At 38.3% G+C, this 19,528-nt stretch overlaps 1 protein-coding gene across 1 annotated transcript in view; it reads left to right on the forward strand.

The window, feature by feature from the left end:
- The first annotated feature begins 9,248 nt into the window (after nucleotides 1–9,248).
- Nucleotides 9,249–19,528, forward strand: part of Ets65A (DNA-binding protein D-ETS-3) — a 132,962-nt gene continuing 122,682 nt past the window's right edge. Inside the window, exons 1-2 of the mRNA XM_083122310.1 lie at nucleotides 9,249–9,745; nucleotides 15,915–15,965. Coding sequence (XP_082978436.1) covers nucleotides 9,670–9,745; nucleotides 15,915–15,965 — 127 coding nt within the window. The 5' untranslated portion in view covers nucleotides 9,249–9,669. The remainder of the gene's footprint in view (nucleotides 9,746–15,914; nucleotides 15,966–19,528) is intronic.

The raw sequence follows: 19,528 nt of genomic DNA on the forward strand, positions 1-19,528 counted from the left end.
CTTGGTAACTAGATTTGCAAATATTTGACATGTAAGCTGAGACAAAATTCGATATGACCACTTCCACTTGAATTCTACTTTCTTTCTACTATTTTTCGTATCGTTTGTTTACTTCCTGTTAGGTTACTGAACGTGTTTTCTCGATTTGTGTTACGGTACATAATGTGGCTGATTGTAGCTATGTCATTTTTCACAGAATATGCGTGTTCCTGGGAACCCTGGAACGCATCGCTTTACGACAGGATATGACGTCACAAATGCAATCAAATGTTGTGTGTGGTTGCCAGCATTCAGGCGGCAAAACGGGCTTTTCTGAACGACTGTAGCGCCGAAACGACGCACCAACGAGGAAAATGTTACTGAGAAAAGTTGTTTGTTTTGATGTCCTCTATACGTTTCCGTGGTCCGTGGGCGCCATTAAAATGACACCCTGTATATATATATATATTATATCCATATATATATATATATATATATTATATGCATATATATATACTACATAGATACATAGGGTGCTTTTTGGGTGCAGAGTTAGGTGTAGTGCTGCCGTTCAAAACCGACAAACTTTCACAGCGCGTAGAAAACATCAAGGCCGGCAACATTTCTCAGTAAGATTTTGCTCCCGACTCCTCCAAAATGTGCATTTTGTATCCTGTAAGTATGCTTCCGTGAGACACAGTTTCAGTTTGCACCAATGAAGCTATAAGACCGAAGCGACACGCGACACGTGTTGCTCGAGGATTTCACCAATCGAACGTAGACTTGTCATTTCGCTGCAGTGTGAAATGTTGATTGGTTCGTTCCCAAACGACGTGCGTCTCGTGTCGTTTAGGTCAGATAGCTCCCCAAGACGGTTTTGGAGACAGAAACTACAAGCTACACGGAGATTTCAGACCGAAGCGACAAGCGACGCACGACAGCTGTAGTTCACACCGAAGTTGCAAGCGACGCGGGCCCCTTCAGACTATAAGCTAGCATTTATCGCGCATGAGCGAGCAACAGACTGAGCCGACACGATGCATGCTATTGGGAAAATGGGCCCAGTCCGAGCGACAGGCGACACGTGTAGCGCCTCACTTCGATGCGAACAGTTGAATATATTTCCGAAGTTTGTCTGGCACGTGTCTCTTCGGTCTGATGGTTCTCTAATACGACGGGCAAACGCATATATTCAAGTAATAATTATCACAATTGTGAGACAAATATTCTCTACGACTAAATTTTTTGGTGGTCTGCCACTGGTCACGCGGTCATTCGTACATTATCATCATACCACGGTGGCACGTAGGGGTTCCGATCGCACTATAAACTGTAGATCGAGTCCCGATTAACCTATCTGCACATAAAGTGGACTTAAATCTAACTTCAGCTTCACATCATTATCCCCATGCAACCTTCGCAGTGGTGTTGTCAGAGTAGTGTGCAGTGAGACAGGCGTCTACCTAACTAATTAACTAACTCTCTAGCCTTCTTAAACCCGAAGGTTTATGGCTGCAGCAATACAAGCCTTCCATTCCATTTGTCCCTGCTGAGCAAGATTTATATACTCTTTTCCATCCCTACCGATTTCCTTTAGGTCCATCTCAACATTATCTCTCCATCTTCGTCTTGGTCTCTTACCATCAGATTTTCCAACAAGAATCCTGTAAACTCTATTTTTTCCCTCTCCCATTCGTGCCACATGGCCTGTGCACCTAAGTCTTCCTGATGTAGGCTAATTATTCTAATATTATCTGGACATGAAATACAAATTAGTTCAAAATTAAATAACCATCTCCACTCACCTGCCTCCTCATCCCCTTTAGGTCCAAATATTTTTATAAGGATTTTATTTCCAAATACTCTTAATTTATGTTCCTCTTTCAAGATCAAATCCCTCGTTTTTCATCAATCCACCCACCCCTTGATTCCCATGGTTACGATTAAGCTTTAAAAAAATCTGGATCACTTTCAGACCCAGGCAACCCCTTCCCCCGTCAACATCAAGAATTTATTCCACCAAAAAGTGGTAGCTCTGTAAAACCGTGTGAAATAGGTATTTAATATCAGGTCACAGACATGTAAGCTGTTTCCCAATGCAGCTGTTTTGGTGAAGTGTGATTGATAGGCAGGGCCTGCATTGGAAGCGGTAATCACTGATCCAGGCACGCAGCTGCAATATAAATCTTTTGGGAAGGGAGAGGAGAGAGGGGGAGGGGAGACTATGGAATCCCCAGGTAGACAGGAAATGTTCGGAGCAATTTTAAAATTCCATTATATAGTTAGGAAAGTAAATCAGGAAACTTGTATTGCTTTTGAAATTAATCTTTTATAGTAGGCACGTTAACTCTTTTTTTTTTTTTTTTGAAAAGTTTTTGACATGCACCTGTCAACGTTTATATTAATGGTAACTTGGGAAGGGGGCTTTGCATGCATTCCCTTTTTTGGTTCGGCTGACAGGCAATGTTCCGAGTCTGTCTGATCGTGAAGTATTGACCTCGACTGCTTGGCTCGGTTGCAGCGCGCATGGCCGTATTTACAAGGTTTTTAGTTCAAGTCCCACGCTCGTTCAGCCAAGATTGAACAATCAACTATTTACGTCACATTAGGCGTCCGCACGAGAGGCACCTCGGCATCTCCTAGTGCGTCTTCAAAATATTAAAAAATCTAGAATCTACCATTAAAATAATGAAAATTATATCGGTGTTTAAAATGTTAGGAATTTCCTTTCATTTCAGATGATCTTTCTCTCTCCTCAAAATAATGTGATATTGTTTACTAACATAATCAGTAATCACACAGTAAAGATGTTTTTCACTTTATAAATCGCATTGAGTTCCTACACAAATCAGTCCGCACTTATCCCTCTCCAGAGCACAACCTCGACAGTTATAACCTCAATATGCTGACCAATGCAGAAATTTATTTTATTATAAAACATAAACTAAACGTAACGTTTCAACCTTCTAGCAAGGTCTTCTTCAGACTCTGCACCAAGTACAAATGAAACAAGATACAAAAACAGGGCATTACATATACACAAACATTACTCCCCTCCAGACTATTAGAAAGTAGTTCTGGAACATTCTAGCAGGAGGCTTTCCCTTGTCCACTGTACTTTCACCTACAAGGCTAAACATATTTTCTTCCATCTAGAATGTGGTTGGACTCTTTATCTCACCCTCTTTTTCCTTCATTCTTCTTTCTTCTTCTCTCCTCTTTCTCTCTTGGCCTTTCCACTCTTTCTAACACCATCTTCCATTCTTTGTTTATCTTCAGTCCCCCATTCCAGTTCATTGTGTCTTCTTCCTCTTTCTTCTCTATTTCCTTGGCTTCCTTCCATTTTCTTACTCTAGTAATCTCTTCTTTCTTCCTATCTGCTTAGCCTCATCTCACTTTATGTCATCCCCTGTTTCTCCCGTGTGTTTAAATATCGCATTTCTCTCTCTCTTAAGTCGTACATCATCCCTATGTCGTTTCAACCTGTCTTTCAGCCTTTTTTCGTTTCTCCTATGTACACACTCTGACATTGTTTACATTTCACTTCGTAGATAATCCCTTCCTCTTCCTCTTCTCTGTTTTCCTTTTTCTTGTTTGCATTCTTCGCTATTCTTAAGATGCATCTCCCTCCCTTCCGTGCGTTTTAATGGCTGCTTTCCTAAGCACTTTGCATATCTTTTCTGTGGTTTTCCCCATACTCCTTATTCCAAACCTCCTCTCTTTTTCTTTCTCTTCCTCTTTTTCTTTCTTTTCCAATTCTCCCCTGCCAATTTTCTTCCTTCTTCTGTTTATCTCCAGTCTATCCTCCTCCTCATAGCCATTCTTTTCCAGCTGTTTCCATAGGCTATTTATTTTGCCTTCCTTTTCACATTCTTTCGTACATATTTTCTTGATTCTGTCCACCATATTCTTTATAAAATTTATTTTTGTCACCTCACTTACATCACTTATTTTGTGGCAGAATACCCCTGCTGCACACTTCTTCTGATGCCAAGCGGTTTCAATTTCTTGTCCTCTCTCTTCTCAACCTCGACAGCTATAGAGCGACCACAAGCAAGAGAGCCTTCTGCCAAAAGCCTTCGCGCATCATCCCCTCCATCCGTTCAACTCGGGCCTGCTCCACTCTACCCTACCCTTCCCCTCCACGCGCGAGTACGATGCACAGAACACACGGTATACGCGCAGGCTATTTTGTCTATGGTCCCACTGTAAAGCAATCTTCTTCAACTCGGAAGGCTTATTTGTTTATTTACATTTATACATAGCAAGAAGATTGCAGTAGTAATGAAAACAACACCCACACGAAAAATAAATACAAACCGATTTATGGAGAACCTCTGTGCAATTTATAAAGTGAGGATAATAATGGTTTAATAGCGGCAAACAGTAATTATGAGAAGATCTTGTTGTCGCGTAAAATGGACAAAGATTCTTTTGACGATTTCCCTTGCAGTGGAAAGTGATAAAAATCTCATCTTCCTATACCTAATGGTTTCTGTGAGAAGGGAACGTGAAGTTACGACAATTATGCTATCCTTGTCCAGATACAGCTAGGCAATTGATACTTCCCTTAAGGCATCCCCAAATAAATTAGTATGCGCACGCCTATGATAGCAACTAGTCTGTCTCTATTATACTATTGTGGGTAAATGGACAAAAATGCACGGAGGATGTGTCTAACTCGAGTGGACGAGACTAAAATTCGCTGTGAGCTTATATCATTATTTCCTTCTTATGCTTAAGATTGTTTATTATTGCCCGGTTTTGCCACGACGACGTCAATAAGTTTTAAACTCCAGTGTTCTGTCAACTGGAGACGATTTTCACAGCGCCTGCTACCCCTTGTGCGTTCCACTTGCAGCAGTTACCCCTATTTTGCTACTGGACTCTTCCAGTTAGCGCATGCGCAGAAGCAGACTGTTTTCACGAAACCTGTTTTACCCTTCTACGTTGTCATTGATTGCTTCTTTCTCAAATGGCATGTGATGCGTATCACTTCGGTGGAAGTCCCAAACACAATCAATCAGCGCATTTTGAATATTTTCTGCAAAAAGATTGATTGATCTCCCACATGGCCTATTGTCTAGCACTCTTTGGTGCGAGTGGTCCTGGGATCGATCCATAAAATATTGGTGTTGACCCAGCACCGCGAGGAGTATAGGGAGATGTACTTCAAAGAAAATAAAAACGGCGCGCAACCGTTTCTTTTATTTGATTATATTATCATGCATAAAGATAAATAATGACTATGAATTTTAGTTGCGTGCACCATAAATATATTTAAAACCTAAATCATTAAAATTACATTAATTAGGTTAACTAAGTAATAGCTCTTAACATTTAGGAATGGTCATAGTCATTTTTTACGGTACACTGTTAGAAGTTACTGTAAAATTGACAAAATTCTACCTAATTCTGCCTAACGTTTTTTATTTCAGTTTGAATATTTTATTATGCATAAAGATAAATATTGATTATAAATTACACTTGCTTACACCATAAATATATTATTTAAAACTGAGTCGCTCAAATTTCATTAATTAGGGCAACTATGTTACTACATGAAAAACGGTCACGATTATTTTTTAATGGTAGTTGATGGCAGCGGAAATTGATGTTCTTTAGTGTTGCCCACGAGACGAGACTTTGGCCTGTCTCGTCTCGTGGAAATGCTGTCTCGTCTCGAAAATATTCGTTTGTCTCATGACACATGGTCAATCTCGTCTCGTCTCGAATTTTTAAAAGCCTGTCCCGTCTCGTCCCGTGGGCAACACTAATGTTCTTAGACCGTTAATTCTCCAGTCGACTTTTTTGCAGTGTAGAGGCAAGCATTTGTGTCACCTAGGATAAATGTTCATCCTCATCGTCGCGGTTGTTCAAAAGTGTCAGAAAAGAGACGCAAAAATACAAGCAAGACCAGGGTGCGAAATCATTGAAGATTGGTGGGGGGGTAGAAAGATCTTAATATACAACCCCCCCTCCACACAAACATATGTATAAATTATACGATACACATATTTATAATGTTATTAAAAGTAAAAGGAATACTAAATTAAAAATATATTGTTATTGTTATTAATTACAAATATAGAAATCAATTTGGTCGTTTTATATACATATATCAGATATTATAAACTGGCAAACTGATTCCTTTACTAACTGATTAAAGATGTTAATAAATTATGAAATACTTGAAGTGCTTTTATTATATGTAAGTTATTAATTAGTTTTTGCTTTATGTTAATGTAAATCATTGTTTTACTTTTATTGTGCGTATTGATGTAGATTTGTTAATGATCTCTTGAGAGAGAGAGCATTCAACACTCACAACCACACTAATTTGTGTGTGTTTTCGATAGATATTATTCTTAGTAAAGTATATTTGAAGTTAAAAGTAATTCCTGATTTTTTGTTTGTTGTGACAAATACTCTCCCCCCCCCCCCCGGAAATTTTTGGTGGGGCAATTTTTGAGTCCAAGATTGTTGGTGGGGGAACCCCCTCCAGGATTTCGCACACTGAGCAAGTCAAGGATTTCAACGAGATGCGAAACCTTCTCATTCTCATGAGACGAGACGTAATTGTTCCGAAGATAACCACTTCGCCACAGAGGTTGACTCGTCACCCAAACTCCGTGTAATCCTTACAGAACGTTCCCTGTATAGATACAAAGCTGTGGGTTTAACTCGAACTGAAATAGATCCTGCTCCACATTTGCTCCTATCCCATGACGTCACTGCTGACGTCTCCACTCTCATATCTGAATGTATCTTCCGCGAATCTTGTCCTGGAAACTTTCTTTCATTTTATCTCTCTCAATTTTTTTTTTTTAGCTTTCGTGTTAAGTTCGGGCGCAAACGGGAGAAGGAGGAAAGGGGGAATAAAAAAGAACTTTCTGAAAGTCAAAGCAACGACATTTCAGGGAAGGAGAAAAAATAATTTTTCCTAATCGTGACAATTTCCCGCTTTTGTCCCCCGATCTGTAGCTTCTCGCGACAGTGTTGCCAATCCCGTTCTTCATTCTCCACATAGTGAGGCTGACTTTTAGTCTATATCTATTTTGCTTTTTTATACATTGCTTTTCTGTCTCTTAAGGCTCCAAGTAGCCAAAAGGTTAGCGCTATTACCTTTGGTGCGAGTGGTCCCGGGTTCGATTCCCGTTCGAAGTCTTCAAAATTTCGGCGTTGACTCAGCGTCGTGAGAACAGTTGAGGAGCTACTTGAAAAGTTGTAGCCCGCTACGATCTAGAAAGCCAGAAAAACAGAGGCGATGGGATTGGATGCGCTGACCAGGCGTCACGCGATGGAAAGAGCCGCTCAGGCAGCCCTTGGCCGTTAGAGGGCTGTTGAGAATGGAATTTAGTTTTAGTTTTTAATGTCTTGGGTTAATCCTGACTTTGAAGCCGAATGGTGAGGCAAACACAATGTTGTAGCCATGCAGGCGCGGCGCCAATGTGTTGCGCACACTCTAATTGTCTTACCCACCTCTTTCAGCACCCGTTTTTGTCTTCACAGAGGGAAAAGTTTGTAATAATCAAAAATAGTTTTCTGGCAACCAAACACTTGTTTAAACAAGCAAGAAACAAATGATTATTCACTAGAATGAAATGCTCTGTAGTAATCGAGCACGTTGCATTTGAAATTGAATTAAAAAATTCTGGGTGCGTCAGCACTGAGGCTATTTTGCACCCGTCATACTATACGGGGTCCAGCCCCTTATCATAACAAAAATAAAAGTGTGTCTGAAAACTAAAATTCCATTACCTTGGTTAAAAGCTGAGGCTAAAAAGGGCGCTCCGCACAAATAAAGACAAAACACAGGACTACACAAAATTATACTGGCCATGGGGCCAGTCGCCAGAGCCTCGTTAGTGGAAGTGAGGTTGACTATTGGTTGCACTACGTGGAAGGAGCAACCCTTAGCTACACTCCAAATAATCGAGCACGTGTGCTTATAGTTTCCAAATAATTTATTCAAAATTACCAACTTTAGTAAATAGTATACTATATTTACAGTTACCAAAAAGTTTAACAAAACATGTTTTGTTAATTCAACCAAATATCTTATTTCTGTGTTGCAATGCCATTCACGTTATGACTTAAGAAAACCAAGTCTTTATGTGCGTATAATATTGAGTATTGAAGAGAGACCACTATTATTGTATACTACAGGCAAGCTATTGATACTAATATGAATAACATGTTTTGGTCAAAGCAAGCAAGCAACAATTAATCAAGTCATGGGCATATTTTCATAGAAGCCTACTAAATGTTGATTGGTATTTGATGTAGTGCGTAAAGTATACATGCAAGTTTCATTTTGCCTTTATTTTCAATATCGCACCCCCTCAATACCTCTAGATGGTTGGTTAATCCTGGTGGCGAATAGAGAGTATCTAGTGGCAAAACCTCATTGATTGATTTATTTGCTTTATTTTACTTCGCTTTTTATGCCACTTTTGGCTAATTTGCGAAGATGGGGATGAGTGATTACATGATGAAATTGATGAATGGATACGGACAAACATCCATTCCCAGGCCAGGATTCGAACCCGGGACCCCTGGCGTTGTAGCGCGCTGGGTTAACCTCCGCCACTGAGGTCAGCATCAAGAGTTAGAGACTTTGGTAAATATTTAAAACGCCAGAGCCTCGTTAGTCTGCGAAATGCAGTCCTGGGTGTAGTACATGGAAGTGGTGAAACGTGATTGCATACATTCAGGATAACACTACGTTGTTCGAGGGTTAGTCGACAGCAGAGGTCCTGGGATTCGAATCTCGGCCTGGATATCGACACTATGTCTCGAGTTGTGTCTCGTTCTCGGTCTCGATCTTGTCTCAAATATCCTGATCTCGTCTCGGTATCACCCGCAGGTGGCAGAGTGGTGGCGCTGCCAGGTTAACAGCGAAAATGGTTGTGGATGTTCGAAGCTGATTATAAGGATAAAGTTGATTGAGATTCAGTAACAAGCAAACCGTGCAGGAAGTAACAAACCATGGGACTGACTGACCCTCACACGAGAAACCCCGCGCGTGCCGCTGCCTACCTTGGGGAAGTTCCGCGAAATCGAGTCGGGTTATGGCAACACTATCGAAGTTTCTTCGATGGCAATCGCCTGCTTCCCCCGGTTTTCTCTGGAACGCGAAACGGGGCGGAGCTTGCTGACGCATTATGGGAACGGTTCCGGGCGCCGATTGGTCGAGGGAGAGATGGCGTAACGCCCAGCAGATGTGTCTCCTCGCTCGCTCCGGCTTAGACACGAGGACACGGCCAGAGCGTCGTCGAATATAGCGAAGTCAGCGGAAAATGTGAGACTAAGAATCGGGCCAACAAAAATACGATCGACCTTTTGCGAGTGTGTGTGTGTGTGTTCTCCTTGCCGTGCGTTTTGAATTGATTTAACCGTGAGGCGCGATCCGAATTATTTTTTTTCAAAAAACGTGACAGTTGACATGTTTTACAGTCCGTGAAAATCAGTGATTATTACAAGTGTTGCTCCTCGTGTGTTCGGTAAGGCTGCAGTGTGTCTCAAACATAGTGTCCACAGGATTCTTGTGCTTTTTTGTGGCTCTTGTCAAACTCAGGGATCGAACCGAGGACGCAGGGGTCAAACCGGCCCCGTTCTGCTGACCTGATGAGCGGTCTCGATTGATGTTCTGGGATTTCTAACGGTCAGCCAAGTACTATTGCCAAAATGCTGGACATTAAACCATCGGCCGATTATCTCAGTCGGGCTGGAACTTTTACTAACTTCTCTATGCTCTTCGCTGGTAAATATTGTTTTATAATGTATTATTCTTTAGTTCCAAAAGCTTTTGCAACGTATGGTTGAAGCAAGGATTAGATTTATCGTGTGTGTATTTGAGACTCCCCATTTGCTGTTGCCCCAAAATTAGTGACTCGTCTCTTTAGAAGTTGTGTAAAATTTACAATAATCTACTGTTATAACTTAACAGCGTATCAATCAATAAAAGAATCAATGTACCTAAGTTTCTTCATGCATAAAGAGGGATAATGCTCATGAAGCACAATAGCGTGAATCATAAATATCCTTGTAGGAACTGAATCAGTCCAATTACACCTCCGTGGTGAAGTGCACACCGCTACGACGCCAGGGGTCTCTTGTTCGAATCCTGTCCTGGGCATGGGTGTTCTCTTCCCTGTGAGTGTACCTTCATCAATTTCATCACATCATCACTCATTTCCATCTTCGCGATTAGCTATAAGGGGGATAAAAGTCACGCTAAATAACAAAAAACAATCAATCATTAAAATTACATTAATTACGGTAACTAGGGTGAAATGCATCAGCTCAAACAATAAATTGCATGAAGACCAAAGGTTTAAGTGCATCATCGCGGAAGATGCAGGAAGGTGTATCAAAAATGCATCAGTTGATGCATTTAAGTACAGCTCGAAACAAAAATAAATACTCACTTGCACTTTGGAGTTACTTTTATAAAAATGCATCAAACTGCAAACCCTGATCCTTGGCAAAGGCCAAAAGAATACATTTTGGTGCATCAATCGATGCATTTCTGGTGTATCAAATGTATTTGATGCATTTAGTTTTCTGTGTGTATTCAAAAACCGTTAATTTTTACGGTATGGTAAGATGGTAAAGAAAATTGGCGGTTTATACCGTTATTCCTCCAGAAAACGTTTTACAGTATAGATATGAAGTCATCCCCACCTTGACAATCGTTACCTGTATTCTTTAAAGGGGATTGCCAGCAGCTGTAAGAAGCATTCTGAATGTCATTATTAGGATGCCTTCTTTTTCATTCTTTGTGTTAAAACAAAGGCTTTAATGTTTAAAATTACTTTCACGTTCTTACGAGCGTGATAGCACCTTGCTTTGGTGTCTGTGTGGAAATAATCTTGATTAAAAATTCCTTTTTCTTTCGGCACATTTGGTTAATTCTCGCTTTATTTCGCTAAATTAGTTCCCTCTTGCTTTGTGATACTTCATCCGATTCATCTCACCCCTCATCATCGTCGCGATCAGACGAAAGTAACAGAAAAGCTACGTGAGATAGTTCCTAATTATAATCTAATTCAGTATAAAATAACTATGTTGAAAAGTTATACTTATCTTGGTAGTTAAAGTTATATCCCAATTTAAACTTGTTTACACAGAAAAAAATAATTTGTTTCAATTAACAAACACCTTTGGTTAAGCTTTTTGTTAGTGGTGGTACCTTTTACTAAACTGGTTGATTTTGACTAAATTATTTGGTAATCATAAGCTTTGATAGATTGATAATTGATTTGCTTCTATTGTGCTTTGCTTTTGTGCCACTTTGAGCTCATTGCTAAGATGGGGATGGGTGATGATATGATGAAATTAATGAATGGACACTCACAAACATCCATGCCCAGGCCCGGATTCGAACACAGAACCCCTGGCGTCGTTGCACCATAAGCAAATGTGCACCATTTGATCATTTGTGAAACTATTTTTTTTTTAGTTTTCCTACTTTTTCTGTCCTAATTATTTCAACCTAAATTAGATGATAATCAGAACTGTCTCACTAAAATTCAATAGAATATAAAGAATTAACGTTAATATGCTGCATGTGACTAAGAAAATTAGTAACAAATTCATGTCCATTGACATATCAAATTTTATACTGCCTATTTTTATCATTTTGGCGGCTATTTGCCTCCCCATTAGTGCCTATGAATAGGCACTCTAGTTATGCGATTATTAGAATGCGGCGAAATATTTAACTTGGCCTATTTTCTTCAGAACATTGAAATCCAAAGCTGGATTCTGATCCCCATAATCCCACTTTGATTGCTCCTATGCACACAGTGCATACTGCCAACAAAAATTTAATTTTGATTCTAAAGACAGTGGCCTAAAATACTCATAGAGCCAGAGGTATTATTTAAAATAAGTCTATGGGACATGACGTCCTCTTAAACTAAGAGTTCCAGCCTCGAAAAATTAACACCATATAATGAATCACTTGCTAACTGTAGTTGTTTGATAAACGTTAGATGGTACTCCGATACTACATTCGTTAATACAAATTTAGTTATAATTGTGCTGTTGATGTAAATTCTACTAGTACCCAAAAAATACATTACAAAAGTAAGTTTCAAGAAAAAGTCGAAAAGCATAGATATTGAATATGCGCTAAAATACAATATTTTTTAATGAAAATATAACTTATATTACTAATTTTGAATTCTTATAAACTAAATTGTAAAGGGTCTTACTACACGTATTTTTGGAATGCAGCGTATAATACTGAAAAATGTATTAAATGTTAGTTAAAAGTTAAAGTTGCTGTTTGAGAGAACTTTCAGATCTCTGCAACATGTTATTAAGTATGAATAACATTAACAGAAGAATACATAGAAAGGAAAGCAGTCATATGACTCAATGATGTAGTGAAACATTGTTTATTTTGAACGTTCCTACTGGTACGAAATAAGTAAAGTAAAGTTACTTGAAACAAGTAACATAAATACTAAGGAACCTTCTTAGTTATGTGATTTCAGTTTTGGGGGAAAAGCTTGATTAAAGTTATAATCCATCCCCTTGGCACAATTTTCCTTTTATAAAAAAAATTGAAACCGCTTGTGCTGTGTAAGTGCTACACAATTAGGTGCAGGTCGAAGACTGGCATAACAGTGTTCATTTCTTGTAGATTATCAACGAAAGGACAATTTATGCGATCAGTTCGTGCCTCACGGCAGTGGCGCTAACTTATACGGGCCCGTGGGGCCCTAAGCCCATACAATAATTTGTCCTGTTCTTCTTATTATTATATGTTTGTTATCGTGATCCGTGGTGAAGTGCAATCAGTAAATAACATAAAATATAATAATACGTAAGGAGGCATTGTTGGTGTGTATTAATCATGACACAAGGAAAGGAGGATTTAAAAGGTTTTTTGTAAACTTACCAGAACTCATGTGTTTGAAGACCTTTTCATGACACCCTTGTCTCACAGGTTTAAAAACATTCCTATTTGATCAATGAAAAGTAGATATATCTAGAAATACCGGTATAACCGCATGTTAACCGAATAGCTCAATGTTATAATCAGTGGTGACGGTTGGGGGTCGGGGTAGTTCTTTCCCCTGTTTTACCACTTTTGTCCTTTTTTTTTTTTTTACCTTTTTGAGAAAGTAAACTGTTCTTGCCCCCCAGCTTTTTCCCTCAACCACAGCTACTGGGTATAATAATAATAATAACAATAGGTCTAATATTACTTTAAAAATATGATTAAGTATAGGTAAAATAATACTAATAATTATGATTATTATTTAATGAATAGGTAAAAATATAGCGTAAATGAATACTGAAATAAACCCCGCACATTCATTATCTGCTTTTCTAGTTAAGATCAACAAATTTCTATAAAAAGAACAGTTGTCCTTCCAGGGAAATTAATGTCACTAGATAAATGGAATATTTATAGGTTTTTGGTGTTAGCTGATGTAAAGTGAAGTCCCTGTATATTATTATTATTATTATTATTATTATTAACACTATTATTAGAGTACAAGAACATGCTTCAAAATGCACTAAAATTATACAAAACCTCCCAAAAATGACATGAACACAATCTGCAAAAAACAAATAAAAAAAAAAAGAAGATCACAGTTGCTTTATTCAACTTCTTTTGTTGTGACACACATTAATATCTAACTGAGAAATGTGTTGGCCTTGTACCCACAAAAGAGATGCAAATGCATCAAAATCCCAGCCGTGAACACGAACTCGAAATGCATCAAACCAATATTGAAGCACTTTCTGTGCATTAATCGACACATTTAAACGTGTAATTTTGATTTATTTGAAATGATCTAGTGCATCGCACAGAACATCAACTGGAAGAAGTGGCCTTTGATGCATTTATCTTTGTATTTTTGATACCCAAGAAGTACATCATTAGCAGTTATGCACTTTAATGTGTTACTGGAGTCAAAAGAATGTTATGTAATTTGTGTCAATTCCGCTAATACACAGATGCATTTCATAAACGTAACCATTCATTTCAAACACTACATTCACAACATGGAAATAAGATAAATCTCTTATTTTCAAATGTAATTCGGCTTTATATTTTATCATTAAACGAGCACATTACAAAACTTTTTAAGGATACATATTTTATATTAAACGAGCAAACTCTTTTCATTGACGGAATTAAACGTTTAAATATTAACTCAGGTTTATGCTGCGCCATCTACACGCGGATATTTGTAAGCAATCTTTCAATCGAACAGGTCAAGTTCAGGTTGACCTATGTCTCCCGGACAACAAAGGTAAAATTTCATCCTGGGAAATAGGGGCGACCTTTTCGAAGATCACTCAAACGTTAACACTAACGCTCCACTTGGCATATCCTGGACACATTCTTACAGGGAAACGAGTCTCCGGCGTCTAGGCACAGCCAGCATAATCCTCTGTTGAATTTGTGTTCTTTGTTATGGCTGCATGTGTTTGTGCCCAATACTTTCAATCACGATTCATCCTCATCTCATCGACACGGTTGGCCAAAAGTGGCAGAAAAGCTATTTAAAGCAAATTAGCAAAGGGCAAGGTACCAATTTCGTGAAAGCAATTACTGAATCAAATTTAGAGGGCTTAAAATTTTATCATGAGCAGATTCCTAGGATGAACGATCTAATACCGCATTTGATCGAAATAGGTCCCAATGTTTGACGCTGGCGGACTGGAATTAATGTTTTCCAATGTTTCGTACGCTCCAAATTCTTTTGATATATTCATATCAAGAAGATAATATCAAGAAAACTTAGGTGGGCAGGCCATGTGGCACGAATGGGAGAGGAAAGAAGAGTTTACAGGATTCTTGTTGGGAAACCTGATGGTAAGTGACTTGTAGGACGGCCAAGACGAAGATGAAGCGAAAACGTTGAGATGGACCTAAAAGAAATCGGTAAGGATGGAAAAGAGTGGATTGGTCTTGGAGGACTGTTTTGATATTGCATTTGAAGGAAATCCACCAAGACCACTCACAACCCACAATATCAATAAATGCGAAAAATACAATTGGCATAGTTGATGTGTGAAGATAAAGCCTATTATACAAATCCAGTTCACAATATCTGTATTTAAAAATTACAGATTGTTATTCTGGGAATAAAATGAAACAGTTTTAACCACAATGTGAAGTAGTACGTTTGTATTTGTATTATCTGACAACTTTTAAAAAAGCTCAAAATGAGAAAAAAATATTCTGACCTGCTCCTCCACTTCCCTCCCAGTTCGGCCTAAATTTTCTCAATTTCCAACCCTGTGTGCAAATAATGTACTATGTAATATATTCTTTCTTTTATATGTGACTTCGAGCTAGCATTTTAATTGAGTGTATGGCAAATTTTCTTTCACGTCTTAGTTTGATAGTAATGAAGTCCCTCTGTCGGTGTGACGTCTGGCTCCAACGCCAGAGACCCGGGTTCGATTCCCTATGGAGCGAATTCGGATATATCCTTGCTTAAGCTGGTCTGGAGCTCACACAGTCTCTGAAAAATGGGTACCTGGGAGCAAGTCCGCGGGTTGAGGTGGCTGGAGCGTGATGCTGATGACATCACCTCCAGTGTCGCCGTGATCGAGAATGTTGGGACCGCACCTCCACATCCTCTTTGTCCAAGCCACGGCGCAGAGATTATTTGTTTAACGTCGCTTTTCTGCAACATTTGGATTATCACGACATTGGGGATGAATTTATATGAAATTATGTGGTTCAAGTGACAATCACAAACACGCATGAACAACATAACAAGAAATGCAGCCCGGGGTGTATACTACATGGAAGAGAGGTTGGGATTTGAATGCTTTCAGATAATGTCACTTCTTACGCCACGAGAGCTTTGTTTCTAGTAATAACGATAAATATTAATAACTTGTTACACCAAAAGGTCCATGGTAATATGTTTATTTTTTCATTGCAGATACATCATACAAAGGAACATGGAGTTCTCACACAGGCAGTCAGACTCAAGGTAGGTCCAATATATTGAATGTTCTCACTGTTGTTGAAGCTTGGGATCTATTAGAGCAATAGGTAGCCGTTTCGATTCCACATTATATAACTTGAATGCAAGTTTTATTCTATTTTACGCATTTCCACCGCAATTACTAATTCGGAGATGACAGAGTTTCCATCTATGTTTACTAAATTTTGGCGAGATACCGTACATACAATTTAATGATTATGTATTTGTCAAGGACATATTTAGGGGGGTTCAGGGGGTCCGGACCCCCCTCCGAAAGATTTATCAAGTATACTAAAATAAAATAATGAAAATATATTCGTTTAGCCGTTGTTGTATAATTTCCTCTGAACGTATTGGAAGACAAGGATTATATTGGGCTCATATGACTTTGAAGGACAGGATGGACGTTTTGGGGGGGTCTGGACCCCTCCCCCCACACACACACCTGAAAAACCTATTAAGTACGAAAATTGAATAATGAAAATATACTCGTTTAGCATTTGTTGTATAATTTCCTCCTTAACTTATTGGAAGACAAGGATTATATGAGATCAAACGTCTTTGAGGGACAGGAAGGACGAATTTAGTAGCGGTCCATAGGTACGGACCTCCCGATAGACTTACCAAGTACTAAAATTAAGTAATGAAAATATTAGCATTTGTTGCACAATCGATGGTTATTAATTTCCTCTGAACGTTTTTTAATCAGAAACTTACTTTTCTCCAACTACATGCGACATTTTTGTTATTCGATAAATATTCAATTATTCATCTATTTGACATAAATTTAATTGCCAGAGTACTTGTTTTTATGTAAATTATTCCGATCTTAACTAAAGGTAAGCTACGTAATGAATATACGCTGTTATATCTCTATTTTTATAGCTACAGTCTTTTTACCTAATTGTGTGATAATAATACTCGTATAATATTAATTTATGTATTGTAATTAGTAGTATTAATTTGATTTAATATAATTATTTTAATTTAAACATTATTATTATTATAGTTATTATTATTATTATAGTTATTATTATTATTATTATTACAATAATAATTATTATTATCCTGAGACACTTGGTTCGGACTCCCCCCGAAACGTATTTCTAGATACGTCCCTGGTATTTGTGGAATTTCTCATTCTTAAGTCCATGCAAAAATTTCACCAAGAATAAGTCTCTGTCGTGGCCTAAGATCTCCCCGCCAAAGCCTGAATTTTCTTCTCTGAGTGTTCCTTCATCTATTATCCACATCGTCGCGATTACAGCAAAGAGGCAGAAAAGTGACGTAAACAAAAAGTGCAAAGAATATTTTCTCTCATTTTTTTTATTCTTGTGACGCAAAGGGTTAGTGTAAAGTAGTTTTTCAGATGGAAGTGACAAACGATAAGTATATTTATTATTTAGCGTCGCCTTTATTCCACTTTTAGCTAATCGAAAAACAGCAACTATCACCCATGTCAGACCTGGACTCGAACCCGCGAAATTCGGACCAGTGACGAACGACAGGAGATTTGTGATGTAAGACAGGTGGGTTCCGGAAAAATAAACCACACGACCACAAACTGCACACTTCGGGATAGGCTCTTTCAATCTCTTCTCTGTAAGAAAGCATTTCCAGTGCATGTGCGACGAAGAGACCTGATCGACACAATTAGAATCTGCTCATTCCGAACGACAAAAAAGCGACATGTACAGCTGAACGTACCACTGCAGCACGAAAGGAGATTTGTTCCAAGTCGCAAGTGTTTTTTATCGCCTATACCGTCAGATGTCTCTTGTTACTTTGGACTGAAAGTATTCTAAATATATTTTATGGGATATAAGGCAGTGATTGACAAAATAATGAAAAGTTTATCATATTAGTTATTGATAAATAACGAAAACTAGTATTTTTGTTCCATTTTACCGGGTTCCTGTCGAGGCTTTGCATTTGTTATTTCATGTATTTATTTCAATCATCATTCATTATCATCGTCAAGAATAGCATGTAGAAATAGAAAAGTGGCAATAAATAACAAAATTGTAATAATTTTTTATTATATTTGTTTTTAAGCGATTGTTAAAGACACCTAGAAAAATGCAGACTTATAGCAAAATTTATAAAATATATATATATATATATATATATATATGTATGTGTGTGTGTGTGTGGGTGTGTGTGTGTGTGTATGGGGGGGTGTGTGTGTGTGTAAAATGTGGCACAATTTTGGTTCTGACAGGGTGTATAAATGGGGTGCCGAGATGTACTGAGCAAATAATTAGGGGTGGCGCGTAATAAAACTAAGCCTGAGAGTTACAGAATTAATATATTGAATCCTAAAAACCAGTCATCCTAAATGGCTCAAAAATATAAAGATCAGTATTTTCTCATATGAACGGAGCTTTGGTGGATCAAGTTAAAAAAGATCGGTTAGAGTTAGGAAGATAGAAGTCTTACTGACTGGGAGAAGGAAGTTATATCCTTGTGCTTCGAATATAGGAATTTGTTCCATCTTTTCCCCTTGCATTTCCATTCCCTTTTGACTTCATGACGCAAGCGATGAACGTACCTCATGGCTGTAACTTACGCCACTTTTCCCTTTTGCTGCGAGGAAACTTCTCTCTTTTGCATTTGGACGTTCGTCTTAGACCAAGGAAGGCATTGTGTAAACTTTCTTTAACGATCCTTCTCTAATTCTGTCACTCGTTCTCTTACTATTTCTCTCTGACTTTTGTTTCTGGTACTCTCCTTGCTTGACTTATTTCCTTCTTGCTTGCTCTCTCTATATCTCTGTGTGTTTCTGTCGTCTATATCTCTTTCATTCTTACACCACCTGCATCTCTGTAGTTATCTCTCTTCATTCTCTCTAGTTTTCTAACGTTTCATTTCCTCTTAAACTCTTTACCTGTCTTCTTTCTTTCTTATCTCTCTCCCTGATTATATCGTGTATATTCTTTATTCTCACACCCTTTATCTCTTTTTCTCTCTTTTCATTTTCTCACTTTTCCCCTTTCGTGTTTAATTTCTCTCACACTCTTGAACTGCCTTCCATCCATCTCTCTCTCTTTTTATACTTTTTATTCTCACATCGCCTAATCATTTCTCTTTATCTCTATAGTTCTCTGGTTTTATTATCTACTACACTCTTTACGTTTTTGTTTCCTTCTTTCCCTCTCTTCCTCTCTATCTCTCTCTGTGTGCGTGCGTGCGCGTGTATGCGTGTTCCTTATATTTCTTTTTCATAGTTTCTCTCTATCACCATACACGCCCACAGCTCATTTATCTTTCTCTCTCTCTCTCTGCCTGTTGCAACGTCCTCCACTTAAATGCCTAATTTAACCACTCACAAGTCGTCATAAAGACCTAATTTTAACTCTGAAGGCTTGCTAGGTAGAACAAAAATAACACAATAAGATTTCCAAAGATTAAACAATGTTCACACATACAGAATTAGATCCTTTTCTTTAGATTAGCCAATTAATGCTTGCACGGATGAAAGAACAATTCTTCAATTCTTGCAGCATCTCAACCACTAACAACTAAAAACACTTGTACATTCAGAATTTACGTTGTGCAAATCTCACTAG

This window comes from Lepisma saccharinum, chromosome 5, assembly GCF_977018435.1.
Source record: "Lepisma saccharinum chromosome 5, izLepSacc3.1, whole genome shotgun sequence".
Lineage (NCBI taxonomy): Eukaryota > Metazoa > Arthropoda > Insecta > Zygentoma > Lepismatidae > Lepisma > Lepisma saccharinum.